Below are 27,308 nucleotides of genomic sequence, written 5' to 3'. Positions count from 1 at the left end.
AGTTACATTACTAGTTACTGAGCAGAAAAGTAACTAGTTACTAATGTCAATGTTCACTGAAGTTACATCAGTTAATGAGAGGAAGATGCTCTATAATCTGATGTTAGAGGAGGAAGATGCTCTATGATCCGATGTTAGAGGAGGAATATGCTCTATAATCTGATGTTAGAGGAGGATTATATATAATCTGGTGTTGGAGGAGGAAGATGCTCTATAATATGGATGTTAGAGGAGGAAGATGCTCTATAATCTGATGTTAGAGGAGGAAGATGCTCTATAATCTAATATTAGAGGAGGGAGATGCTCTATAATCTGATGTTAGAGGAGGAAGATGCTCTATAATCTGGATATGAGCAGAAGAAGATGCTCTATAATCTGAATTAGTGCTATAAAAACAGATTTCAGAACTACGGGTGATAAACTACCACCAATGCAGACATACCCTCTAATAATGTTTATCTAAAGCAGCTAATGCTAAATGCTATCTGTTAGCTCGATGGAGAAAATCCTGACTGTTTCTCACAGACATGGTCTCAGATAGATAAATAGAGATAAACGTCCCTCCAGTTGTTCATGAGGAAGATTCATCACTTGCTACATTTTCATTTCGGAGGCTGAAATGACGGATTGCACCTCCGAGATGAGCGCAGAAGAAGATGTCTCCTCCTGCTGGAGGGCCGAGAAACCGGGGCTCCGGGAGGTACCAGGGCTCCGGGAGGAACCAGGGCTCCGGGAGGTACCAGGGCTCCGGGAGGTACCAGGGCTCCGGGAGGTACCAGGGCTCCGGGAGGTACCAGGGCTCCGGGAGGAACCAGGCTCCAGGAGGAACCAGGCTCCAGGAGCAGCCGGAGCGTCCCTCCCGGGGATGTTTGTTTTGGGAGGATGTTGATCCGTCCGTGGCTCCAGGAGGGTGGAGCCTCCCTCTCCTACAGCTTATCTCCCTCATGGATCTGCAGGGTGGGGCCAGGGAGTCCTGCTCCCTTCGTGGGGGTCTGGAGCCGGACGCCACTTCAGCTGTTTGTGTCTGCGGGGGGCCAGGACGCCCCCCCACCCCCCAGGATGGAGGGTCATCCTGAGCTGGTTTCAGACCAACATCATCCTCAGACAGGTTGGAAACATGAGAGACATTAGAGACATTAGAGACATGAGAGACATTAGAGATATTAGAGACTTTAGAGACATTAGAGACATGAGAGACATTAGAGATATTAGAGACTTTAGACACTAGAGACATAAGAGACATTAGAGACATTAGAGACATGAGAGACATTAGAGACATAAGAGACATGAGAGACATGAGAGACATTAGAGATATTAGAGACTTTGGAGACATTAGAGACATTAGACATTAGAGACATGAGAAACATTAGAGACATGAGAAACATTAGAGACATTAGACATTAGAGACACTAGAGAAAAGCTCCTCCACGTCCAGATCAACTGCTTTTTGATGATCAATGGTTTGAGTTCATAATTTGAAAGAACACAAGAATATAAAGTCTTTCAGCATTAAATTGATTTGAAGGATTTCAAAGTATATTTGACACAAAAACACAAGATATAGATTTCATTATGAAGCAGCCCTTATTGCTTATCACAGTGGATAAATAATTAGTAAATAAATAGATTACTTTCTTTAAATAATATATATTATTATATATTATATATTATTATTTATTTTTTACATAAATGTTTTTAAATTTTAACTTATTTTTCATTTTGCCAATTTGACTTTTTTCATTCAGTCTTTCATGAAGTCGTGTGAAATGTTCCACCATGTCGCTTTGACAGTTCGGTTTTGTTCCCTTTTGTTTTAAATCCTTTCTTTCTAAACAGGATTTATTGAAGCTTTTGTTCAAGTTATTTCTTGGAATAAACCCGCCAGTAACTTTCTCCAGCGTGAAATGACGGTTGAAATTTGTCCTCATGTGACTCAGCAGATTACAGCCTGGAGATGAAGCAGATTTAAAAAGTTGCACAACAGAGCAGTTGATGTTTCACGGTCCAGACGGGGAATATTTATTTCAGCTGGAGCTGGTGGTGGTGGTGGTGGGGTAGGGTGGGGGTGAACGTGATCCTCCGTCTCCTTTGTGTCTTCAGCCTGAATTTCCACAGAGATGTTCCATGAGGTCAGAGCCGAGGCGCCGTTACACAATCCGGAGACAGCTGAGGGTCTCCTGCTGCCGTCAGCAGACCTGACCAGTCGAACCCAGAGGCTCGCCAGCCTCCCGGCCCAGAACACCGCTTGACGGAGGAAAAACGACATCGGAGCGTCTTTTCTTCGAGTGAATCATGAGATTCACTCGAAGAAAAGATGATCGGAACGGTGTCAGTTACACAATTCCCAGATAGTCGATTCCCAGATAGACGATTCCCAGATAGTCGATTCCCAGATAGACGATTCCCTGTTATACCACAATGTTTTTTCCCAGATAGACGATTCCCAGATAGACGATTCTCTGTTAGATAACAGTGTTTTGTCCCAGATAGTCGATTCCCAGATAGACGATTCCCAGATAGACGATTCCCTGTTATACGACAATGTTTTTTCCCAGATAGACGATTCCCAGATAGACGATTCCCTGTTAGACGACAGTGTTTTGTCCCAGATAGTCAATTCCCAGATAGACGATTCCCAGATAGACGATTCCCTGTTATACGACAATGTTTTTTCCCAGATAGACGATTCCCAGATAGACGATTCCCTGTTAGACGACAGTGTTTTGTCCCAGATAGTCGATTCCCAGATAGACGATTCCCAGATAGACGATTCTCTGTTATACGACAATGTTTTTTCCCAGATAGACGATTCCCAGATAGATGATTCCCAGTTAGACGACAGTGTTTTGTCCCAGATAGACGATTCCCTGTTATACAACAGTGTTTTGTTCCAGATAGACGATTCCTAGATATATATAAATAAAATTCATTAATTAAAAGCCGCCTGCTGTCGGACTAAAAACATTGAGACAACCTATTAAGTTAATACATATCTATTCATCCTCGGTCACTGAAATAATACAAATAATCCACTTATTGTAATAAGTTGTCTAAATGGTTTTAGTCTGACAGCAGGCGGCTTTTAATTTCTTTCTTTCTTTTTCGAAATTGTTTTTTTTTTACTTCCCCACCGCGGTTTTAGTCGTCTACCTGTCTATCTGGGAATCGTCTATCTGGGATGGAACCATCGGAACGTTCAGAGCTTCAAACGCCTGATGCTTCCAAATGGTGACCGTCCATCTTCGGCCTCTCACTCAGGCCCTGCACACAACCCATCGCCGTGTCGTGGAATCACCGTGTCTTCCAGGTCATCCACACGATGCAAGAAACCTGCAGAACCAGGCTCAGACGTGGCGGCTTTCGGCTTTAACCCCGCCCCCCCTCGCCGTGACGTCACTGAACAACACGGCGGACTACCTGGTCCAGCTGGAGCTGCTGCTGCTCGTTGCTTTAATAACTTTCACGGTGTGGAGTGGAGGCGAAGTTGACCAGTGAGGTGGTCGTCTGTCGGGGGTCACGTGTTCCAGGTCGGAGTCCAAAGCTGAGGTTTCAGTTGAAAAGAGTAGAAACGTCATGGAAACCAGCACAAGGTCACGTGACCTTCGTAATGACATCAAATGTTTCAACACTCGAGGAGCTGCAACGCTCTGCCCCCTGTGACCCCCGGGTCTGAATGAGGACGGTGTGTGTGTGTGTGTGTGTGTGTGTGTGTGTGTGTGTGTGTGTGTGTGTGTGTGTGTGTGTGTGTGTGTGTGTGTGTGTGTGTGTGTGTGTGTGTGTGGCAGCGTTGGGTGATGGACGGGATCTGATAAAGGAGAGCCCTTTCCTTCCTGAAGCGACTGTTTGTGTTAGAGCCTTGTGTGTCTCTCCTCCTGGGTGTGGGAACGACTCCTCCCAGACTTCACCGCTTCCTCTGGACGCCACCGGCTGGTCGTCCAACTGTCCTCAGACTGTCCTCCATCTGGCCTCCGACTGTCCTCCAACTGTTCTCCAACTGTCCTCCGATTGTCATCCAACTGTCCTCAGACTGTCCTCCAAATGTCATTCAACTGTCCTCCAAATGTCATCCAACTGTCCTCAGACTGTCCTCCATCTGGCCTCCGACTGTCCTCCAACTGTCCTCCAACTGTCCTCCGACTGTCATCCAACTGTCCTCAGACTGTCCTCCGACTGTTCTCCAAATGTCATCCAACTTTCCTCCAAATGTCATCCAACTGTCTTCCGACTGTCCTCCGACTGTCTTCCAACTGTCATCCAACTGTCTTCTGACTGTCCTCCAACTGTCTCCCGACTGTCCTCCAACTGTCTTCCAACTGTCTTCCGACTCTCCCCCAACTGTCCTCCGACTTGCCTCCAATTGTCCTTTGACTGTCCTCAGACTGTTCTCAAACTGTTGTCTGACTGCCTCCAATTGTCCTCCAAATGGCCGTTGACTGCCTCTGTCTCCTAAGTCCAGAGGGGACAGTCCAACAGGCTTGTCCACATTAGTCCCCCTGTCATTCTAAAAAACAATCCTGTCCACATGTCACCATGAACAACACACTGCCTCAGGACATGTAGTACATATGCCAGGCCTTTAGGAGCGCTGTGACTCACCAAACACACCAAAAACGCAGACCAAGACACGGAGAGCATAAAAATATAGAAGTTGACTCCTGCTCATAGACGTTATATAACTGAGTTTTATAGGTCCATGCTCCTCCTTCTCCTGGAGAACATAATACTTAACACATAATAACATCATTGCAAACAATAATGTTACATAATACCAGTGCTTCTCAAATGGTGGGGCGAGCCCCCCTGGGGGGGCGTGGTGGGGTGTCAGGGGGGGCGTGAGGCGGGCGCGACTTTCAGTATTAGTGTCTTTATTCATGCTTGAACAATAAAAAAAGGGCCTCCAGCTCATTTTATTAATTTATTTTGATAATCAGGCGACTCATACAGTGGTTTATACAGATAAATAAATAAATATGATCAGGTTCTCAATGGTAGTACAATTCGGGGGGGGGGGGGGCTGAAAAAAATTCTGTCCTCTCGGGGCGGGCATGACAGAAAATAATTGAGAACCATTGCATAATACCAAAGATAATAAATAAATCTAACACAGTATTCAACTTGCTAGTATCAGTAGCTTCTTCAGCGCCACCTAGAGCATGTCGCCGACCATTGTTGTGGTTATTAGGTAACACCACGGAGAGCGGTGGGGGGTCATGACATCATCGTTTTCCACAGACTGTGGCCTTCTTTGCCGTCCACACGTCACAACCGAGCCGGGGTTTTAGAATCTCCTGGAAGCTGTTTTAAAATAAAGCTCCTAAATAAAGCCCTGTGTGGAATGATCCAATAGAAACAGTTTATTTACATGAACCGGCGTTCTCGGCCCCCGAACAAACAGCTGAACTTCAATCTGAGGTGCTTGAAGGATAAACTGTCCGATGGTTTCTGTTTTAAATCACCATCATTAAACCGTGGGAGAAGAAATACCAACGTATTCATGAGTGACTCAGCGCTCCGCTCCGCTTGCTGGACTCCCCGTTTTCAGCCACTCCCAACTAGAAAAACACAAAAACAGTTGCTTGTGTTCTCCATGTTGGGTAAATCTCTATATTTCTAAGTGTTTGTCACTTTTGGCAGGAATCCAATCTCGTCCAAATCAACGTGACGACAAACCGGATCAGCGTCACAGCTAGCGAAACACGCTAAAGCCTTTCATTTCTCACAGTTTGCACAGAAAACGAGCTGGAGTAGTGATCTGCAACCATAGTTTGGAAACAAAAAAGAAAAGAAACAACAGCGGCTGGATGTTTGCAGGGCGAGGCCTGATTTAATAAGAGCCACAGATGAAGTTGGTTGGAAACAGATGTGGGGAGTTTGTGTGTGAGTGTGGGACTTGAAAACACACTTTTCGAACACCTTCGCAGAGACGCTTCCAGACGCTTGGAGTTTCATGCTGGACAAGGAGGCGACTGTGGAAACGGCTGCAGCTCCACGCCGCCGCGACGCGCCGTCGCTCAGCTGTTGGCGTGAAGAGGAAACCCAGCGCTGTGAAGAAGCTACTTCCCATGACATCACCGTGTTTGTTCAACGACCTCGGCGGCCGAGTCAGACACGCCCTCTGCTTTCCTGTCAGGCAGACTCCCAGTTATTTACATGCAGCGGAGGGGAAACGACTCGTTCTGACTGACGTGCAGGACGACCTCCAGATCGTTTTCAGTCCCAAATACAACCAAGTCATTTTAGCGCAGAGAGATGACTATGAAATATAACTATTGAATGTTAGAGAAGCTTTTCAGACATGTTAAGATATATGGGAAGTTATGTGACCTGTTGCCCAGTTGATTCTCGTGTTCTTGGTCAGAACAGATCGTTTTGTTTAATAACAATCACTTCTGTTCAGGAGGAGAAACAAGGAAGATCAGACTGCATGCCGGTGGCGGCTAAAGGCTAATTAGCCTGTGGCTAAAGACGCCAATTAGCCTGTGGCTAATGGTTAGCCAAAAGAAACCATGAAATATATTCTTCAGACCCGTTATCAATGAGTCTAAAGGTACGTCTGAAATGTCCATCCTCACTCCTTATCTATAGATTTTCATTTAACCCCGGAAGCAATTCCTTGTAGCACCGACAACATTTAAAGGGCCGGCTGATCAGGGAAACTCAGGAAGAGTAAAAAGGAGCAGATCATCAAGTTACCAAAGAAATAATCTGCTGGAACAACTTGAAATCATCTAAAACCCAAATGTGCTTTTTATCCTCCTTTTTCACAAACTTGTAGTTCTTTTCCCGCCACAGAGACGTTGCTAACTTGTACCGCCGTCGCTTTATTATGATGTCACTAAGTGAACGTGTCCGACTGCCACACTAACCTGATCTCCTTTCCTAACTCCTTTAGGAAGCCTCCTAACAACTTTCCATAACGCCTTTAGGAAGCCTCCTAACACCTTTCCAAAACGCCTTTAGGAAGCTCCTAACACCTTTCCTAACTCCTTTAGGAAGCCTCCTAACACCTTTCACTAACTCCTTTAGGAAGCCTCCTAACACCTTTCCTTAACTCCTTTAGGAAGCTCCTAACACCTTTCCTTAACTCCTTTAGGAAGCTCCTAACACCTCTCCTAACTCCTTTAGAAAGCCTCCTAACACCTCTCCTAACTCCTTTAGAAAGCCTCCTAACACCTTTCCTTAACTCCTTTAGGAAGCTCCTAACACCTTTCCTCAATCCCGTGATGTCATCCAGGGATTAAGTGAAAGTCCATAGATAAGGAGAAAGGAGAGACATTTCGGATGTACCATCCTTCTCTTCACCCTCACTTCTTCCTCTTTTTTCCTCTCTTCTCCCTCTCTACTTCCTCTCTATTTCCTCTCTACTCCCTCTATTCCCTCTCTTCTTCCTTTTTCCTCCCTTCTTCCTCTCTTTTTCCTCTATTCTTCCCCTCTACTCCCTCTCTTCTTCCTCTCTTTTTTCTCCCTTCTTCCTCTCTACTCCCTCTCTTCTTCCTCTCTTTTTCCTCTCTTCTTCCTCTCTACTCCGTCTCTATTCCATGCCTTCTTCTTCACTACTCCTCGTTTCCCCACTAGACATTTTTCAACATATTTTTTTTCTGCTTCTTCAGATTTGGGCTGTTCGCGTCGTCTGTTCTCTACCCAGAATGCACTGTGCTCGGCCACGTCCTTGGTGTTCCTCCACTTGATGGTCCCTGGTGGTCTCTGATGGTCCCTGATGGTCTATAAACATTCACAAGGTTCCTGATCTGGACCTCAGTCCACTTACCAGTGAACCCAGACCCAGGTTTTCAAGTGGACCAGAGTTCACTTCCTTGATCCGGATCGGGGTCCGGGTAGCGTTCACACCCAAGCAACTGAAGTGGACTCTCCCTGAAACGGTACAGGTCCAACGGGCCCAACGTGAGCTGGACCGCAGCGGGCAGACGAGGACTCAGACCAGGGGCCCCTGCCCAGGTCCAGGTCTGAAACCGGGCCACCACCCGGGTCCAGGTCTTAGAGCAGCTGTCAGCTGGTTTCACGCCTGCTGGTTTGATCTGGACCTGGCGGGACGCCTGTTAGCCTCATTAGCCTCATTAGCTTTAATCTGAGTCACACAGCTCAAACATGGCGTGAAATTTAAAGTTCTTCATATCTCACTGACCTGGTCCCACATCCAGACCTCCCTCTCTCTCTCTCTCTCTCTCTCTCTCCATCTCTGCTTTCCCCTTGTCTCTCTCTCCCTCTCCCTCTCTCTCTTTCTCTCTCTCTCTGCTTTCCCCCTCTATTTTGCTTTCCCCTTGTCTTTCTCTCCCTCTGCCCCTCTCTCTCTCCGCTTTCCCCCTCTTTTTGCGTTCCCTCTCTCTCTCCCTCTCCCTCTCTCTCTCTCTGCTTTCCCCTTCTGTCTCTGTCTCTCTCTCTCTCCCCCTCTCTCGCTCTCTCTGTCTCTCTCTCTCTCTCTCTGCTTTCCCCCTCTCTTTGCTGTCCCTCTCTGTCGCTCTTTCTGTCTCTCTCTGTCTCTCTCTCTCTCTACCCCTCTCTGCTTTCCCTCTCTCTTTGTGTCCCCTCTCTCTCTCTCCCTCTCTCTCTCTCCGTCTCTGTCTCTCTCTCCCTCTCTGCTTTCCCCCTCTTTTTGCTTTCCCCCTGTCTCTCTCTCTTTCTCTCTCTCTCTCTCTCTCCCTCTCTCTCTGTCGCTCTCTCCCTCTCTGCTTTCCCCCTCTTTTTGCTTCCCCCCCCCCCCCCCCTCTCTCTCTCTCTCTCTCTCTCTGGTTGTTTATTGAAGAAATCTTTCAGTCTCGTGGTTCAGCAGAGGAATTAAAACCATGTGAGTCCTGAAAATGACGCATGCAGTCGGGTCTCCTGCTGTACCTGGTCCCTGATCCCCAGATCCCAGTACCCAGACCCCAGTACCCAGTCCCCGATCCCCGGACCCCAGTACCCAGTTTCCGATCCCTAGACCCCAGTACCCAGTCCCCGATCCCCGGACCCCAGTACCCAGTCTCCGATCCCTAGACCCCAGTACCCAGTACTTGATCCCCGGACCCCAGTACCCAGTCTCCGATCCCTAGACCCCAGTACCCAGTCCTTGATCCCCAGACCCCAGTACCCAGTCCCCGATCCCTAGACCCCAGTACCCAGTCCTTGATCCCCAGACCTCAGTATTCAGTACCTAGTCCCCGATCCCTAGACCCCAGTACCTGGTCTCCAGACCCCAGTACCCGGTCCCTGGACCCCGGTCCCCAGAGGACCCTGCAGACGCAGACGTAGAGCAGCTGTCAGTCTGCAGATCAGGTCTCTTGTTTTTTCCAGCTCTCGGGCCTCAAACCTGACGAGGAGCCGCCGCCGCGTCATGTGTCCCTTAAATGTTCCCCTCCGATACTCCAGTGTGTGTGTGTGTGAGTGTGTGCACGAGCCCGCCTCCGTGCACGCTCCGTGGTGGTGATCTCCCCCCGGTGTGTTGTCGGTTCTGCTCTGACGCAAGCGGAGCGTCGAGTTGTAGGGTCTGGTGTCACGCGGACGCATAGCAACGCAAAAGCCGCCTATAAATACGCTTTCCTGCGCCGGCTATTTAAAACCCGGCGGGGTCAAACGGGAGAGTTCCCCTTCCTTCTACTACGGTCTGTGTCCTCCGGCGCTGCGTTGTCCTCAGAGTCCAGCACAAAGTCCTCCAGGGTGACGACACGAAGCCTCCCGGCAACACAACGTTCACTCTCACCTCCATCACTCAGCAGCCACTGTTTAGTCACAGGTTGGTGTTTTTATAAGCAAAAATGACAAAATTACCAGAACAGTCTTTTTCTCTACTTTTTATATTTAAAGGAATATATTTTAACACAAAAAAAAAATCGAATTTTCTAATATTTAATAATATAAAATAATATAAATGGCCTATAAATATTATTTAAAAAGGAATATAGACTTTTCTAAGTGTGTACATTACATTTCATATTATGACCATCTATTTAAAAAAAAAATCTTTATTGCAGACACTTAAGTCCATATAAAAAAAGTACACATATTTGGAAATACTTTTTTATTCAGTAATTATATTGTAATAACTCCCAGTATCTCCAATGTGGCAATTTCTTACTTTTTTGTATATAAAAGTATGTTTTAATGTACTGAAATGTACTTTATGTATTAGATTTAAATATATATTTTGTAATTATGTAAAGGATTTGAAGTGCATAAATCAACTGTTTATTAGAAGAAAATACAAAATCACTTGGCGATAATAATTATTTTCTTCATTATAGGAATTCTCAGTGTTTCCAATTTGTATTTTCCATTGTTTTTCTATTTAAAAAAAATAATAATTTGAAAATGGATTAGAAAATATACAATATAATCTACAATCTACAATATAATGTAGATTATTTTTAATACATAATGATTTCCAGACTTGTGCAGGATGAAGGCAGTCTGTCTCCTTGGTGAAGATAAAAAAAAACAAGTTAAAAAAACGAGAAATTATAATAAATAGTAAATAAAATCTTGTCGTCACGCAGGTTTCTGCATGAGAAGACGGAGACGCGCCTTCGTTCTGTATTCCTGCTAATCATTTCCTTCAATTCAACACAAAGCAAAGAGCTGAATGTTGATCTGGAAGCTCGTCACTTCTCTGACGTCACTCCGGCTCCCTCCCCGCCTTGAAAGCCTCGCCGTCTGGAATCTTCCGGAATATTGAGTCAATGTGTTCGACAGCACAACATCCCTTCATGTGCTGCTCCTCAAACTGGGCGGGAGCCGGTTGGCTTTTAAAAAAAAAAAAATGTAATTCCTCAGGTTTCTCATCTGATGGACTCTGAACTCAAACTGTGATTTTAGGAGCTGAAACTCGCCGGCGAAGTAGAAAATATCATGATTTTGATTTAGAATCCTGTGGACGGCGAGCATGTCGTTTCTTCCATTGTGTTAACTCTCGCTGTTTTCTATCGCGAGATCAAAAAAAAAAAACAAAAACGATTGTTGGGCTCTCTAAGAAACTCTGACACAAGTTTGGAGACTGGGGTCCTGTTTCCATGACGACGGCTCAAGTTAAAACACATCGGGGGTTTTTTGCGTCTTCGTTTCAGAAAAGTTTCACGTTTACACGGCAACGGTCTACAACCATTGCCTGTTTCCACGGAAACCTCAGATATGCTGAAAAAGATACGTTTTCAGTGACTCTGAGCACCGTCGTCATGTGAACCGACACCTGTTAGCTTAGCATTAGTTAGCTGGCATGATGTCCATTTTTTTTTTAAAGTGTGAATCGTTCTTGGCCCGGTTCAAGAAAAGATCATGAATTTGCTGAACTTGACGACGTTACCCGTTATGTAAGAAACTAAATCTGAGAACTGTACGATACTTTAAGCTACGTGGTATTGACAACAAAAAATAAAACATTGACATATTTTAATAAAAGTAGTTCAGATTTTAAAATACAAATGTGCTCAAATAATAAAAAAAACAACACATTTTCATAATGAACTCAACTGAATATTTAAGAAATATTTGAATTTCAAATTTTCCTGTGAATGAACATTTGTTTACATTTTTGAAAACTCTTTCCAACGTCAATTTACTTATGAAAAGAACGATATTATTCCCATGTTTCTTCACCACACTTCCATATATATATCTTCACCATTTTCAGTCATCGAATGCTGTTGTTTCCTAAAGCACATTCCACATGTCAAATATTTGTATTTGCTTTAGTAATGCATCGCTAACTTACTAAAGTTTTATTTTATTTTCCAGAAAAGATTTTGGTGTGTTTGAGAATCAATTTTATTAAAACTCGTAGCATCCAGTTACCAATTAATTCATGCAAAAGGTGAAGTTACAGCACATACATTTCATATATTTCACAATCATTTCGGACGATATTTGCCACAATACAAATTAATTCAGGGCGTCAAACCAGCGGGTTGTGACGAGGAAGCAAACAGCACGTTAACCGGAATCCCACTGATGACGCTAGCTGCTGTTCCTCCATTGTCCACTAGGGGGCAGCCTGTTTCTGTAAGACATCGTATTGCTACTCTGAGATCTGAAACTAACCAGTAGAACGCGGCGACGATCGGAGTCTTGAAATAGTTAAAATTGTACTCGTGAAGCTCGCTGCTGTTCCTCATCTGTCCACTAGGGGTCCGACTGTTTCTGGAAGAAGTGGTGACGCTACTCTGAGAACTGGAACCGAACACCAGAATGCAGCGATGCTCAAAGTACGGAGATCTGTGATGCAGCGTTGGAAGTTAGTTCCCCTACAGGTAACGCTCGTTCAGCTAGCGCCAAAAGAATTACGCGACTTTATGAAAACGTGCTGCTTCCTGTCGGAATCCGGGCTCAGAGAGGCTTTTTTTTTGTTTTTCCTTACGTTACCCTAAAAAGAAACAGAAACAGTTCATTTGAGAAAGTTTTCGTAAATCGCATTAAATGTACAGATTTTCACAATCGTGTGTTTTTTTTCACGCGAGAACTAAACATACATTTTGGCGTTTTGCTGGTGCGACTAAAACTCGTCCGTCCCGAGGTCAAGGTTTGACTTCCCCGATTTAAGTCGGGTCAAAGTCGTCGTCGTAAAAATAAACATTCCCATGTTTGACTTAATCGATAACAAAAGTTTAATAGTGAGTATGAAGGTTGAAAGTGCTTGAAGAGAATAAACCGTAAAAGTTCCCGCGACAGTCGGAACGCCGTACCGGACTTCTGCCGCCGTTTACCAGCGACGTGTGCGTGTCGACGCGTCGTTAGTGAAGCGTGAACAGTTGTTGTGGTGTTTCCAGCCCCCCCCCCCCTCCCCCCACTCCCAAGGATTAATAGGACTCTTCCTCCTCACGGCTTCGCACGGCGGTAATTCATCTCAATGGCGATGCGTTCCCCCTGGCTGCGTTCCCAGTTCGCCAGATGCTCGACGTCCTCTTGACAAATAAATCCGCCGCCGTCGAGCTCCGTGAGAGTTCCGGCGGCTCGGGGATCCGACGTCGGCCAGCAGCTGGTCCGAAGTCAGAACGGCGTCGGGGGCTCCGCCCCCCCGCAGAGTCTGTGGTTGTCGGGCCGGCCTCAGCTGAAGATGCTCCTCTGGTTGGCCACCAGGGCGGTCTGGCTCTCCCGCCGCCGCTCCTTCTTCCTCTCCAGCCGCACCTTCCAGCAGACGGCGCTGGACGCCAGCAGCACCAGGCCGGCCGACAGCAGCACCAGGCCGAAGTACGAGATGGTCGACCCGTGCGAGTTGAAGCTGTAGGCGACCGCCGTGACCACCACGCCGGCGATGAGCACCACCACGCCGAACGGCACGGTGCAGCGGTAGCAGGAGAGCTCGGCGCCGCCGGTGGCCGCCGTCAGCTGGACTTCGTTCACCAGCGGGATGTTCACCGTGGCGGCGGTGGCGGGCGGCGGCGGCGGCGGCTCGGTGCCGCCGGCCTTCTCGGGGGTCGCCGGCGTTCTCATGGCGTCCTTCTCAGCTTCTTCTGGCATCGCCGGCGGTTAACCAGCCCCAGATGGTGGTGGTGGTCGTCGTCGTCGTCGTGGCGCCGCCGCTCCTCTTCCTCACCGCCGTCCGGCCTGCGGACACACAGCGGCAGTCGTCAGCCCCCAAACCCCCCCTTTGTTGCACTCCGCCGCCTCGTTTCACAACCCGGGCCGGCCGCCACATGCTGCTTCAATAAACCCGCGCGACCCCGGCGTGACCTCGGCGGCGCGGGATGACGCAGGAGCGCCGGGCGCAGCACGAGCTGAGACATTCCCTGGAGAGCGCAGGATATGACATTACAGTGAAACGCAAGCAGCCTCGGAATCAGCAGCTATTTCACAAGCGCTGATTATTCCCCCGCTCACATCTGCTGCCGGGAGACGCCGGCGCTCCGGGGGAGCGGCGGGCTGCCAGATGTCGGGGGTGGGGGGGGGGAGCAGCGGTTTCGTCTTTTTGTTTACGATTCGAAAAGGAGATATTCCGCCGGAGTCCGTTTGGATCCAGTCCTTTGTTTATACTCGTGTAAACAAAACAGGAAGATTTGAAACTCGGCAGAAAGAAAATTCCACCGTCGAGCCAAGAACTGAACTGAACAGGGTTTTTATTTCAGAGCCAAACAGAATCTGGGAGGAACTTTTTGGAACGACACAGACGTTTTTTTTCTGACCCTCCTCCGGGGGGCGCCAGACAGCTTGAGGTCGCAGCGGGAAGAAGAACTCGCTAAAATAGTAGAGCTACGCTCGGTAGAGCGCAGACCGTCGCCAACATTTGTTAGTGGAACTGATCGCTGGCCTGATAGCCGTTAGCTCGTATCGATGCTAACTCGCCTGTCAGGTCGCTACGTCACTGTGAAACACTGAGCGTCGCCATGGCAACAGACGCTGACCTCATCGATGAGGAGCCTCTCATCTACTTGGTATGGGGCTTTTTTTTTCTCCCCACAGTTTTTTGGGATTTATTCGGAAACGTTTCGCCGCCAACGTCCCAAAATGCAATTCAGTTCACAAAACACATACAAACCAATAAATAAATAAATAAATCCAAGCACACAAACATAAAACTTTCCCGCAGCGTTCGTTGGTGAAAGAAACTTAACGGACCATCTGTGACTTGACGGACCTGGAGAATCTTGAGCTGCGCAATTTATTACAAATGTATTATCGAATTATCAACTTGTTTCTCTGCTGCACGTTGACGCTGAATGGACTCAGAGGAAAAACGCCAGCAATGTGAGATTCATCATCTCGTTATCGTATCGCTATCGTATCATCATCGTATCGCTATCATACTGTTATCGCACCGTTTTCGTATCGTATCGTTATTGTATCATTATCGTATCATCATCGTATCGCTACCATATCGTTATTGTATCGTTATTGTCGTGTCGTATCGTCCCGTTGTATCGTTATCGTATCGGTATCATCTCGCTGTCGTATCGTTGTCGTGAAACTGACGTGCAAGAAAATCAGAATTTTGACTACGAAGGAAAAGTTGGACGAATTAATTTTGAGTTTGCGACTGAACAGCTCAGAAGAAAAGTTTTATTCACCAAACAGGAACAAATACTGACAGTTTCCACTGAAGTACTCGTACTGTTAAATTACTTGAAAAGTACTTTACAAGTAAAAGTACCCACACACACAAAGTACTCTCTTCATAAATGAGTCAGTCGAGTACAAACTGATAAGAATAAACTCTGATGTCAGAGTGATAAATTAGAAATACTCTATTTTGGAGTATTATTACTTCATGTAGTACCTCCTCACCAGACATGTAATTTTACTCGTACATGAAAACAACTCACACCAAGGGTCTGTGTAATGAATTACGAATACTCACATCATGGTAACTATGTAGTATTTTTGAGTACTGGTACTTTTAAAATGTTTTATTTTCAAGTATGTGACGTTACTTATACTTTAGTAGAAAAACAATAAGTAATCTGCATCAATACTTTTAAAACCAAAAGTCACTAATGAGAACATATGGAGGCATAAAATTACCGATACTCAAATTACTTGAATCAAGTAGTATTTTCAAACTTTTTTCAGGTCATTTTTTATAATAGCTCTCATACCTAAATATAATCTTTACCATTTAATCTACTTAACTACTTTCAAAGTAATAGATTAGGAATAGTTTACGCCTAATCTACTCGAAATAGTTACTTTTTAAAGCATTTTAAAGTACTTTCATTCATACTTAAGTACAATACACAGCATGTAATTTACTTCACTACTATTAAAGTACTACCTAATTACAATATTGTGAGAATTAGTAATTATTTACTTTCTCCTCTATTTAGAAGTTGATCAGAATTTTAAAAGTCAGAGTTTATGAAGTATTGCTCTTAAGTAAAACTGCAACTCGGGAAAAACAACCTGAGTTAATACTGGATTACAGTAATTTTAGTATTTATAATTTGATACTTTAGTAAGACATTGGTAGGATTACATTTTACTTAAGTATGAATGACATTCACAACTTAAAAGTGCTTTTAAAAAGTACTAAAGTAACTATTTGGATTAGATTAAAGGTGTAAATTACCCTGACATAGAAGTTAAGTAACTTATCAAAAAGTATAAAAAATACTACCTAGTTACAGCAATGGGAGTATTTGTAACTTTGTAACTTGTAGTTTCACTCATGCACAGTTTTGATTTTAAGGTAATTTTAGTCTGACCACATGTTATTTACTTGGATACTTTTGTATCTAAATACTTCTTCCTGCTTTATCTCTGCATTATTTACCGTTGAGTTCACGTCATCATTACAATGGGAACTTTTTACACATTGAAATCATTATAATATAACGTGGTTAAGAAGTAACCGATACTTTCTGAGAGTACTTATACTGGCACTGTAACAGCAGATGTACTTAAATACACATTTTCAGGAGTTTTCTAATTCAGGCAGTAAGAAAGTGTAACGCTGGAAAGAGGAAAGTATCGTTACCTTGTTGGTGTTTTCCATGTCGACGTCTCCAGTGTGTGTGTGGGAGTGTGAGTGTGAGTGTGAGTGTGAGTGTGAGTGTGTGTGTGTGTGTGTGTGTGTGTGTGTGTGTGTGTGTGCGCGTGTGTGTGTCCAGAGAAAGAGTGTGTGTGAGTCCAGTCAGAGTGTGTGTAAGTGTGTGAATCCCAAGCCTGAGTATGAGTCCAGAGAAGTGTGTGTGTGTGTGTGTGTGTGGGGGGGGGGGGGTCAGTGTAAGTGTGTATGTGCGCGTGCCTGTGTGTGTGTGTGAGAGAGAGAGAGAGCGAGAGAGAGAGAGAGAGAGAGAGAGAGAGAGAGAGCAGCAGTAACGTCCAGTGAGCTCGTGAGTCCTGCAGGACTGAAACATCTCATTCACACACCACTTCAAATATCTGTGACTGAGGTGAAGCTGGATAACGGGAAACTTCCAGATCCGGTCAAGACTTTCAAAATAAAACTCTGATGCACTTATTTTGAAATCCATACACTTCGCCACCTTATTGCCACGCCGGTCCAATACAGTGTCACTGCAGTCACCAAAATAGTTTTTTAACCTTAAATATCAAAACCTGTCAGATATTTAATACTTTTTCAACAGTTGTGTTGTTTATTGTTTTTACTGTATTTATTTAATTGGTTCTCTTGTTATTCCAGCAGATTCAATCACATATTATTCAATCACATATATTATTTACACATTGAGAATAAATCATCAGTAAACGACAGATCGAGGAGAAAACTAACGTTTCTACCTGCTAAAGTAAAACATCTGTAACAAACTGATGGAGTGGAAATTATTGCGCTATTGATGAAGTACTGCATAAAATACTGTGACCGCTTCTCTCTCTCTCTCTCTCTCTCTCTCTCTCTCTCTCCCTCTCTCTCTCTCTCCCTCCATCCCTCTCTCTCTTTCTCCCCCCCCTCTCTCTCTCTCTTTCTCCCCCTCTCTCTCTCCCCCTCCCTCTCTCTCCCTCTCCCACTCTCTCTCCCTCTCTGCTTCCCCCGTCTCTCTCTCTGTCTCTCTCTCCCTCTCCCTCTCCCTCTCCCTCTCCCTCTCCCTCTCTCTCTGCTTTCCCCCTGTCTCTCTCTCTCTCTCCCTCCCTCCCCCCTCTCTCTCTTTTATTATTTATTATAGAAAGTGTATTATCTGTAGTCGAAGTGAAAGCAGTTTGACAGCCTGTGTGTGTGCGCGTGTGTGCGTGTGCGCGCGCGCGTGTGTGTGTGTTTTATTGTGACTGCTGCTGCTGTAGATCCGGTGTGTGTTACTGTCAGAGTGTGTGTGTCCAGTGTCAGGTGTGTGTGTGTGTGTGTTTATGTGAGACAGTTCGCGTTTCTTTCTCCGGTGTGTGTGTGTGTGTGTGTTTGTGTATTTATCTCCGTTCCCCAGTGTGTGTGTCCCCCCGGTGTGTGTGTCCCCGGTGTGATCCAGCGGCCTCTCGCGGTTCCCTCCACCCGGCCCTCGAGGCGCCTCTCCGGGCGTCATGTCGCTGCGGTTCTCGGAGGAGGAGTTCCAGGGCGCCTGGTCGGAGCTGGACGCCCCGCGGCTGGACGGAGGATGGGAGCTGTTCACCGAGACCATGGGGGTGAAGATCTACCGGCTGTTCGACCAGGTAGGAACCGGGGAGCGACCGGGGGGGGGGGGGGTCAGAGTCCCGGTTCTGCTGCAGTGCAGCCCGGTACTAAATCACCCGGGACTTTGAATGGAGTCTGGTTCTGTACGCGTCCGCGTCGATCCCGCTTCCCTTTCAGCTCCACTAAAAACCCTCAGCGCGTGTGTATATTGGTCGAAAAGCGGTTGTGATCAATAAACATGATCGGCTGATGTCCTCGAGACCGCGATGGAAAATATCGGGAAGCTGAGCGACGCGTGCGGACGCCGGCCGACTTAACCAGGCCAGACTCCATTCACAAAACTGCGAACTTAAGCTTTCTCGACGTGGGGAAGATAGAAACTGCCAAATAAAAACATTAATGTTGATATGTTTTTCAATTATACACATCCGCTTTTCAATTCGGCATACAGACAACCAATTGATTATCTCGTATTTTATTAATTTCTAAGGGAATGTGATTGTAAATCCAGAATAGTAACATGAAACTGTTTCACTTGTTTATTTAATAAACAAATCTTTAAAGGAGTATATGTTTTCTCAAGTAGCACAAAGTACTTTACAAAAGTAACACCCAATTCCATTTTCTTAGTGCAGCTGTGTAGCTGGGAACTGGTGCTACCAGTTGGGGAAAATCCTATTTTCTAGTCACGTGACAGTAAAACCTCCAACTTTAAAACGTGCAAATAATTGACAGAGCTTATTGCCATGACCCATATAGGCCAACACATGGAGGAAATTATAGTTTTTCAAGTTAACAGGCCTCACTTGTAAACAGCTGTTTGACTTCCTGATGTCGAGGCAACAGATGTAGTTTTCTGGAGGGAGCTTTAAGGAACTAGTGAACCGTAAGCGGGAAGTTCCCAGTTTGCGTGAGATGTTTAGTATTTTTTATTTGTTTTCAAACCTTTTTAAAGTTTGTTGCATCAATTCACGAAACTCTCTCCACTTCTAGAATCAGACGACTCTGAGTGATGTCCTGTGTGAGCGTCGTCCTCAGGAAGGCTTGTCTCGTTGTTGCGTTCCTCCCTGCTTTGTTGTGTGTGAGCAGGTCGGGCCTGTATTTGGTGGCGGGCGAGAGCGACTGGCTCCAATCAGAGCGGTGTTGCTCTGGGATTAGTTACCGGCCCGGGGGTGTGGAGCGAGGGAGACAAACAGGCTCTGGTGTGCTGCTTCGCAGGAGACGTCACTTTACGAGTACAAGGTGCAGGGCGTGCTGGCCTCCTGCGCCGCCCAGCTGTGCGCCGACGTCTACATGGACCTGGCGTATCGGAAAAACTGGGATGGATACGTCAAAGGTACGGAACACGGGAGCACCGGGCCAAAAACCTGCACGTCCCCCTTTTTTTAGAAACCCCCTTTAATTAATCACAGCAGACTGACTCAAACCTCTGTATTGTCCTCGTTTCATGCTCGTCTGCAGCGACCGGCAGGTAACGCCTCAAGTGTCCCGGCTTGTTTGTGTTCCTTTAAAGTCCCAGTGAAATGTAACCCACTACTTTGCAAAAAACGATAGTTGGGGTTCTACTTGTAAGGTTCCTCCGACTCTGCCCCACCACTGTTGTCGCATAACAAAGTTATTTGAATTTTTAATCTCCAGCCGAGGAAGTCGGGGGAATCCTTCTTCGTGGGCGTGACGTCAAGAGTTGTGCAGATCTCCATCTGTTGTGTTTATATCGGCTTGTTTCCTCTTAAATATCCAAGTTTTTACAGTGTTTTGAAGTTATAGTCGGCGTTTTATGAGCCTTGACGAAACATTGAGCCTGGAAGAGACCAGAGAGAGGAGAAAGGGAGCACAGGCGGCCGGAGCGGCTAGCCATTAGCTCACCCAGCTAGCGGGAGCGGCTAGCCGCTAGCTCGCCCGGCTAGTAGACGATCAAGTAATTCCTGGACTCATCTCCGGTGATTCCGCGCAGTCAGAAAAGCTCTTCGACATGTTGGATCCAGGAAGTCGTTCTGCCAAAAGTCAGGAGCCTCAAAGCCTCAAAGGTGAAAACTGGCGGCTGCTGAGGCGAGGAGACGAGGACGAATGGAGGACGAAGCGTCTTCTGCTTCCTCAAACATGTTCCAGACGGGGTCACCGATGGCAGAACCACCTTCTGTGTCTTCTTCATCAATCACTGGGTTTGAAATGACCATGATGATGAAATATGGTTAAATTCAGCCTCTTCGTGGTCAAAACTCTGATCCTCCATAATGTAAACACAACTTGGGCGTGTGCACAACTCGTGATGTCACTCTATTATTGTCAGAAGCTCCGCCCAGCAGAGGAAATACCTGTTTATGGGCTATTTTCTCACAGATTGACGTGTTTTAACATTTTACCCTTCAGCCAGTTTGCATAAAAATGATCCTAGAAGCGACACCAGAGTGTTTTGGAGGTGGAATCTTCATTTCACTAGGACTTTAACTCGCTTTAGAGGTCCGTCTGTGCAGTAGTTTGTAATTTCGGCTGTGAAATCATCATTTTGTTGTTCGTTTCATGTTATATAGGAGTCTCTTCCGCTGTAAACAAAGCTGTACAGATGGTCTGTTGGTAGATTTGATGTAGATTGGAAACGTGGAAGAGGAGCATTGAATGAAAAGCTTCAAATTCTTCTTTATATATGTTTGTGTACGTATGTATATCTGTGCTTCAAATGTATATGTGTGCCTCCTGTATTATGTAGCACTCTTACTGCATTTGTTTAGATATATAATGATTAATATTTTTAATACAGAAAGATAATTACAATACAGAACTATTGAATATTAGAGAAGGGATGGAATTAGAAAAGTTTTACTTTTTTCTACCTCTTTTCAGGCATGTTAGTTGTATATACGAGGTGTGTGTTTATTAATGTGTGAGTATATGTAAATATAGATTATCTATTGTCTCTGAATATATTTTCACAAGCTATAATTTCTTTATATTATCAAAGAGTATACGAATAAGAGTATATCTATATATATATATATATATATATTATCATAAAGAGTATATATATATACATACATGTACTCTTTATGATAATATAAATAAAGAAATTATAGCTTGTGAAAATATATTCAGAGACAATAGATAATCTATATTTACACACACATATATATATATATATATATATGTGTTTGTGTGTGCGTAATGTGAAATTCCATATGCCCAGAAGTTAATTAATAATTTAAAAGAATTTCAGGTTTGTGTTTGTCATGTTGTGTTAAACTTTTACAACCTTTTTTTCTCACCAAAACACCTGAAAGAGGAAGATTGACGAAACCGGTGACAAAACGTCACTTCTTCCTTGATTACAAATTAAAAGCGCCAACAAGGAGATATGTTGACTCTCTGGGTGTAAACGATGCTTTAATACTGTTAAAACGGGGGGAAATGCTGCAGCGTTGAACTTTTAATGCCTCGTTGACGACGATTTCTAGTGAGGACACAAAACGTCTAGTTTGTTTTCATATAGTCTTGTTTTGCCCCCGTTTCCACGGAGATGGAGTTGGAGCAGTTTCAAAAAGTTCCATCTTCACAGCCGTTTAAAAAAAAAAATTGTGTTTTCAGTGACTGTGAAATGTTTGTGTGTTCACTTGAAAACGTAGTCGTGTGAACAAGGTCTTAAATTTATTTCAGTTTTTCATTCATCGTAAAAAGAAGAAAAACAGACAATTCAATACGATGCAGAACAAATGTTTTCGTATTCTTGCACGAAGGGAGCAGAGAGAAGATGAACTTAGAAACTCCGCCCCTTTATATCAACTTATCCAACGCCAATTTGTTTGTGGTACAGAGTTAGCATCGCTAGCATGTTAGCCGTTAGCTCAATGGGATGCTAACTAGCCTGTCAGGGAGCTACGTCACTGTGAAACACTGAGCAGGCAGCGTCTCCGTGGCAACAGACGCTGATCTTCTTTGATCTCACAGATTTTCACAGTTTACGGGATTTATTTTGAAAAACATTAACGTCCCAAAATCTAATGGATTGATCTTTCGATGATGACAAATCATTTCACGTAATTTAGGTGTGTGGTTTTTGTGAAACGTTGGTCAAATACATACATACTTATAAATAAATACACGCAGATGAAAACATCACCTTCTGGGCCGAATCGTTGCCTTGCGTGCTTTGCAAAAAGTTGCAAAGGTAACAAAACAAACAAATAAATGCATAAAGTCATATTCTGCTACGTCATTTCTGTGTATTTACAAAGGACGAATGGTTTTAATCGCCTTTAAAAAAGTTTACAGTGTTTCTCGGATCCTTTGCGTCCTCCTCCAGTTGGCTCCCAGTCCCTCCCTCCTCCAGCAGGGGGCGCTCACAAGTGTTTGTTGTGCTCCAGAGCTTTACGAGGACGACTTTGACGGCCAGAGGGCGATCTACTGGCAGGTGAAGTACCCCCTCGCGATGTCCAACAGAGACGTATCCTTCCGCCCAGCGTGGCTAGCTAGGCGGCGCTCCGCCCTCAGAGCTGGTGCTCCCTGACTCCGCCCACCTCCAGTACGTCTACGTCAGGGAGCGCAGGGACCTGGAGGTGGACGGCAGGAAGATCTGGGTCATCCTGGCCCGCAGCTCGCCGCAGGCGGCGTGTCCGGAGCGCGGCGGCGTGGTGCGCGTCAACGACTACAAGCAGAGCATCGCCATGGAGAGCGACGGGGCGGGCGGGACCAAAGGTGGAGTCTTGTCTTGTCGTACTTTACTTACCTTACTTATCTATCTTACCTTACTTACCTTACCTTATTTATCTTACCTTACTTACCTGACTTTACTTATCTATCTTACCTTGCTTACTTTACCTTATTTATCTTGCCTTACTTATCTATCTTACCTTACCTTATTTATCTTGCCTTGCTTATCTATCTTACCTTACCTTATTTATCTGACCTTACTTATCTATCTTACCTTACCTTACTTATCTATCTTACCTTACTTATCTATCTTACCTTACCTTATTTATCTTACCTTACCTTATTTATCTTACCTTACTTATCTACCTTACCTTACCTTATTTATCTTATCTTACTTATCTATCTTACCTTACCTTATTTATCTTGCCTTACTTATCTATCTTATCTTACCTTTTTTATCTTACTTTATCTTACCTTGCTTATCTACCTTACTTACCTTACTTTACTTATCTTACCTTACTAATTAACCTTACTTATCTATCTTACGTTACCTTATTTATCTTGCCCTACTTATCTATCTTACTTTACCTTATTTATCTCGCCTTACTTATCTATCTTACCTTGCCTTATTTATCTTGCCTTACTTATCTATCTTGCCTTATTTATCTTACCAGTATCTTACCTTGCTTATCTACCTTACCTTAATTACCTTACCTTAATTACCTTACTTTACTTATCTTACCTTACTTATTTACCTTACTTATCTATCTTACTTTACTTATCTTACCTTACTTATTTACCTTACTTATCTATCTTACCTTACTTACCTGACTTTACTGATCTTACCTTACTCATCTATCTTACCTTACTTACCTTACCTTCTATCTATCTATCAATATCTTGTGTCTACAGTGTTCATGAACTACTTCGACAACCCAGGTGGGATGATTCCATCCTGGCTGGTCAACTGGGCAGCGAAGGTGAGCGTCGCCACGTCGACACAACTTGTAAAAACCCCGAAGCGGCTTAGGGAACTGGGCCGGAACACGAGCCGACGGGTCACATGCAAAGCGTTTCCTCACTGGACACAACAAGGTTTCCATGGAAACGCCTGAGCTCCTGCTGCCCGGCATGTTTGTCACGCGTCCTGCGTGATTTACACTCGGAGAGAAGAGCCGTTGTTCCTGGAAACAAGCACAACTGTTTCAAATGAATCCATGATGATGGGAAATACGTGTTTTTGTGGTGGAAAGAATTCTGTGGAGTTGATGAGTCACGGAGACCGTCTCTGTTTGAAGCACGAAAAGCATTGTGAGGTGAAAAGTAGGGGTCCGAACACGGAACCCTGTGGAACTCCGTCATACGCATTGTACTGTCAGCGTCGTTTTCCGTCTCCGTCCGCGAGTCGACAGGAAGCCCGTCGCTGTCGCTTACGTTCTCAACAGTTCCAATAAAACGGGCATCAGACTGTCACTTCAAAGCGCCAGTGATGAAAGAGTTTGGGGGAAACTTGAGCTCCTGAACCGTTTGTGGACGTCTGGAATGTCGTTCTCCCCTCGTCTCCCCATCATTCCACCCCTTTGTTCACTTTAGGTTCTCCTGCGTGTCAAGGTGTGCAGATGTTCTGCTGCTGGCGTTCTGGGTGGGTTGTTCTGGGTGGTTCTGGGTGGGTGGGTCGTTGTGGGTGGGTGTGTCGTTCTGGGCGGGTCGTTCTGGGTGGGTCGTTCTGGGCGGGTCGTTGTGGGTGGGTCGTTCTGAATGGGTCGTTGTGGGTGGGTCGTTCTGGGTGGGCGGGTCGTTCTGGGTGGGTCGTTCTGGGTGGGTGGGTCGTTCTGGGCGGGTCGTTCTGGGTGGGTCGTTGTGGGTGGGTCGTTCTGGGTGGGTGGGTCGTTCTGGGTGGGTCGTTCTGGGTGGGTCGTTGTGGGTGGGTCGTTGTGGGTGGGTCGTTCTGGGCGGGTCGTTCTGGGTGGGTCGTTGTGGGTGGGTCGTTCTGGGCGGGTCGTTCTGGGTGGGTCGTTGTGGGTGGGTCGTTCTGGGTGGGTGGGTCGTTGTGGGTGGGTCGTTCTGGGTGGGTGGGTCGTTGTGGGTGGGTCGTTCTGGGTGGGTGGGTCGTTCTGGGTGGGTGGGTCGTTGTGGGTGGGTCCTTGGGTGGGTCGTTCTGGATGGGTGGTTCTGGGTGGGAAGTTCTGGGTGGGTGGTTCTGGGTGGGTCGTTGTGGGTGGGTGGTTCTGGGTGGGTCGTTGAGGGTGGGTGGTTCTGGGTGGGTCGTTGTGGGTGGGTGGTTCTGGGTGGGAAGTTCTGGGTGGGTGGTTCTGGGTGGGTCGTTGTGGGTGGGTGGTTCTGGGTGGGTCGTTGTGGGTGGGTGGTTCTGGGTGGGTGGTTCTGGATGGGTCGTTCTGGGTGGGTCGTTCTGGGTGGGTCGTTGTGGGTGGGTCGTTGTGGGTGGGTCGTTGTGGGTGGTTCTGGGTGGGTGGGTCGTTGTGGGCGGGTCGTTGTGGGCGGGTCGTTGTGGGCGGGTCGTTCTGGGTGGGTCGTTCTGGGTGGGTGGTTCTGGATGGGTCGTTGTGGGTGGGTCGTTGTGGGTGGGTGGTTCTGGGTGGGTGGTTCTGGCTGGAGTGTCCATGACGTCACTGACGGACTCGTCTCTCTGTGTCTCCTGAAACAGAAAGGCGTCCCAAACTTCCTCACCGACATGCAGAAGGCCTGCAGCAACTACGCCGCCTACTGCCAGAAGAAGTGAAGGGCCTGGACGAGGCTCTGCTTGGGGGGCGGGGGAGGGGGGTGGGTGTGTGTGTGTGTACTGTCTCTGCTGGTGGCGGGAGGGGGGGGGGGGGGGGGTGGTCTGTCTGCTGGTTCTGTGGCATGTCAGGCGTGTGCATGCGACACGGCCGCCTCATTTAAAGGCCGTCCATCGAGGTCGAAGGTCACCGACGCTCTTTTGTTTCTGTTTTTTAAGTTATAAAGCAACGAATCATCTCAACGTCTCAATCTACCAACTATTTGGCCGACAGGAAGTTAAAAATTCAAATAATTATGTCTGTTTTCACGATATTTAAAATAAACTAGAGCTACACTCGGTAGAGCGCAGACCTTTCGTCGATGCCACATTTGTTTGCGGATCCGAGGCGGCGTCGCTAGCATGTTAGCCGTTGGCTCATATCGATGCTAACTTGCCTGTCAGGTAGCTACATCACTGTGAAACACTGAGCGTCTCCATGACAACAGGCGCTGATCTCCTTTGACATCTTTTTGCAAGTTTTGGGGGGATTTATTCAGAAGCGGTTAGCCATTTGCCATTAGCGTCCTAAAATCTAATCAATTTCATGTAATTCGGGGGGATAGTTTTTGTGAAAAGTTGTTAAAATACATTATTGAGAATACAAGTCACTTTATTTTGGAGCTGTTCATGCGAACGACATAAATAAGTGACTGCAGTTAAAAAGTTAGAATTTAAACGTCATTTTAACACTCGGACCGCACCTTTATTGGGAAACAGGAAGTGCTCTTGCGTTGCGGGTCATCCTGCGATTGGAGGCGGGGCTTGGCTCAGCAGCTCGTGAACTCCGGGGCGGAGTTGATAGTGATTCTTGGACGTGGGCTCGTCACCACGGTTTGATTCAGGAGCTTTTCAATCCCACGTTTACAGGTCGTCACATGACTTCTTCCCTCAGAGGCTGTTTGGTGAAATGCATTGTGGGTGTTTTACCTCGTTCTTCTAAATTCACTGGAGTCTTTTTTTAAATTTCTTTTTTTTGGGGGACAAATCACTCATAAATGAAAAAAAAAACCTCATACAGATGTTTATCTCTGTAATCTGATTACTGTGTAATAGTGCTGGATTACTGACACTATTAAACCTGAACTGTACCGTGTCTTTTTATTATTTAAAAACATTTTTGTCTTTTTTTTTTTTTTTTTTTTTTATCACTGGATCAAGTAACGTTCAAAGTTCTCACGTCTCAGAAGAAGTATTGTGAGTAAAATATTCCCGGGAATTTGTTAAAAAAAAATTTGAGTTTGAGAGTCGTCGTGCTTCATGTTGTGGGAAAACAAACGATGTATAGTCAAATATATTTTTTTTTACAAAATTATTCAAATACAACAGCAGAAAGGAATAAATGTGTGTGTGTGTGTGTGTGTGTGTGTGTGTGTGTGTGTGTGTGTGTGTGTGTGTGTGTGTGTGTGTGTGTGTGTGGTGTGTGTGTGTGTGTGTGTGTGTGTGTGTGTGTGTGTGTGTGTGTGTGTGTGTGTGTGTGTGTGGTGTTTCCAGTCTGATACGGCGGTTTAAGTGTGAAATCTTGAGTTTGCGTCTCACAGGAGGTCTCAGTGGAAACAATGAATTACAGGGTCCACTTCCTGGTCGACCTCTAATCCTCCTGATAACATTCTTGAGCACGGAGTGAAACCAGAACACACACACACACACACACACACACACACACACACACACACGGAGCAGATGTTTCCGATGAGCTCACTGCTCAGGTGACCTTTATTTTTTTGTTTCTTTGCCTTAACGAGAGTCTGAATGTTCACACTGATCAGTGATCAATCAATCACATATCCTGGTAAACAATCGGACTAACGTTGCAAAGCACTTTTTGAAGCAGAGAAGGAACCTCCGACTATCTTCTATTATCTGTCTCACTATTAGAGATTAAAGGTCAATTTGAGGATAATCTGAAGATTA

General features: G+C 45.6%; 2 protein-coding genes across 2 annotated transcripts; one reads left to right on the top strand and one right to left on the bottom strand.

Moving 5' to 3' along the window:
• Positions 1 to 11,367: 11,367 nt before the first annotated feature.
• tmem100a (transmembrane protein 100a) lies at positions 11,368 to 16,745 on the bottom strand. The gene is made up of 2 exons (XM_080511665.1): positions 16,391 to 16,745; positions 11,368 to 13,527 (listed from the first exon to the last, which is right to left on the bottom strand). Exon 2 carries the CDS (start codon positions 13,438 to 13,440, stop codon positions 13,027 to 13,029), a length of 414 nt encoding a protein of 137 aa, XP_080367791.1. The 5' UTR covers positions 13,441 to 13,527; positions 16,391 to 16,745; the 3' UTR covers positions 11,368 to 13,026.
• Positions 16,746 to 17,648: 903 nt separating this feature from the next.
• On the top strand, positions 17,649 to 25,374 carry pctp (phosphatidylcholine transfer protein). Its single transcript, XM_080511723.1, has 6 exons — positions 17,649 to 18,015; positions 19,196 to 19,313; positions 22,333 to 22,412; positions 22,492 to 22,663; positions 23,531 to 23,598; positions 25,284 to 25,374. The coding sequence occupies exons 1-6, from the start codon at positions 17,887 to 17,889 to the stop codon at positions 25,356 to 25,358; spliced, it is 642 nt and encodes a 213-aa protein (XP_080367849.1). The 5' UTR covers positions 17,649 to 17,886; the 3' UTR covers positions 25,359 to 25,374.
• Positions 25,375 to 27,308: the final 1,934 nt, after the last annotated feature.

The sequence above is a fragment of the Blennius ocellaris genome (genome assembly GCF_963422515.1).
Source record: "Blennius ocellaris genome assembly, chromosome: 16".
In the NCBI taxonomy this organism is placed as follows: Eukaryota; Metazoa; Chordata; class Actinopteri; order Blenniiformes; family Blenniidae; genus Blennius; species Blennius ocellaris.
Note: the sequence above shows the minus strand (reverse complement) of the source record. Positions and strands in the feature narration are given on the sequence as shown.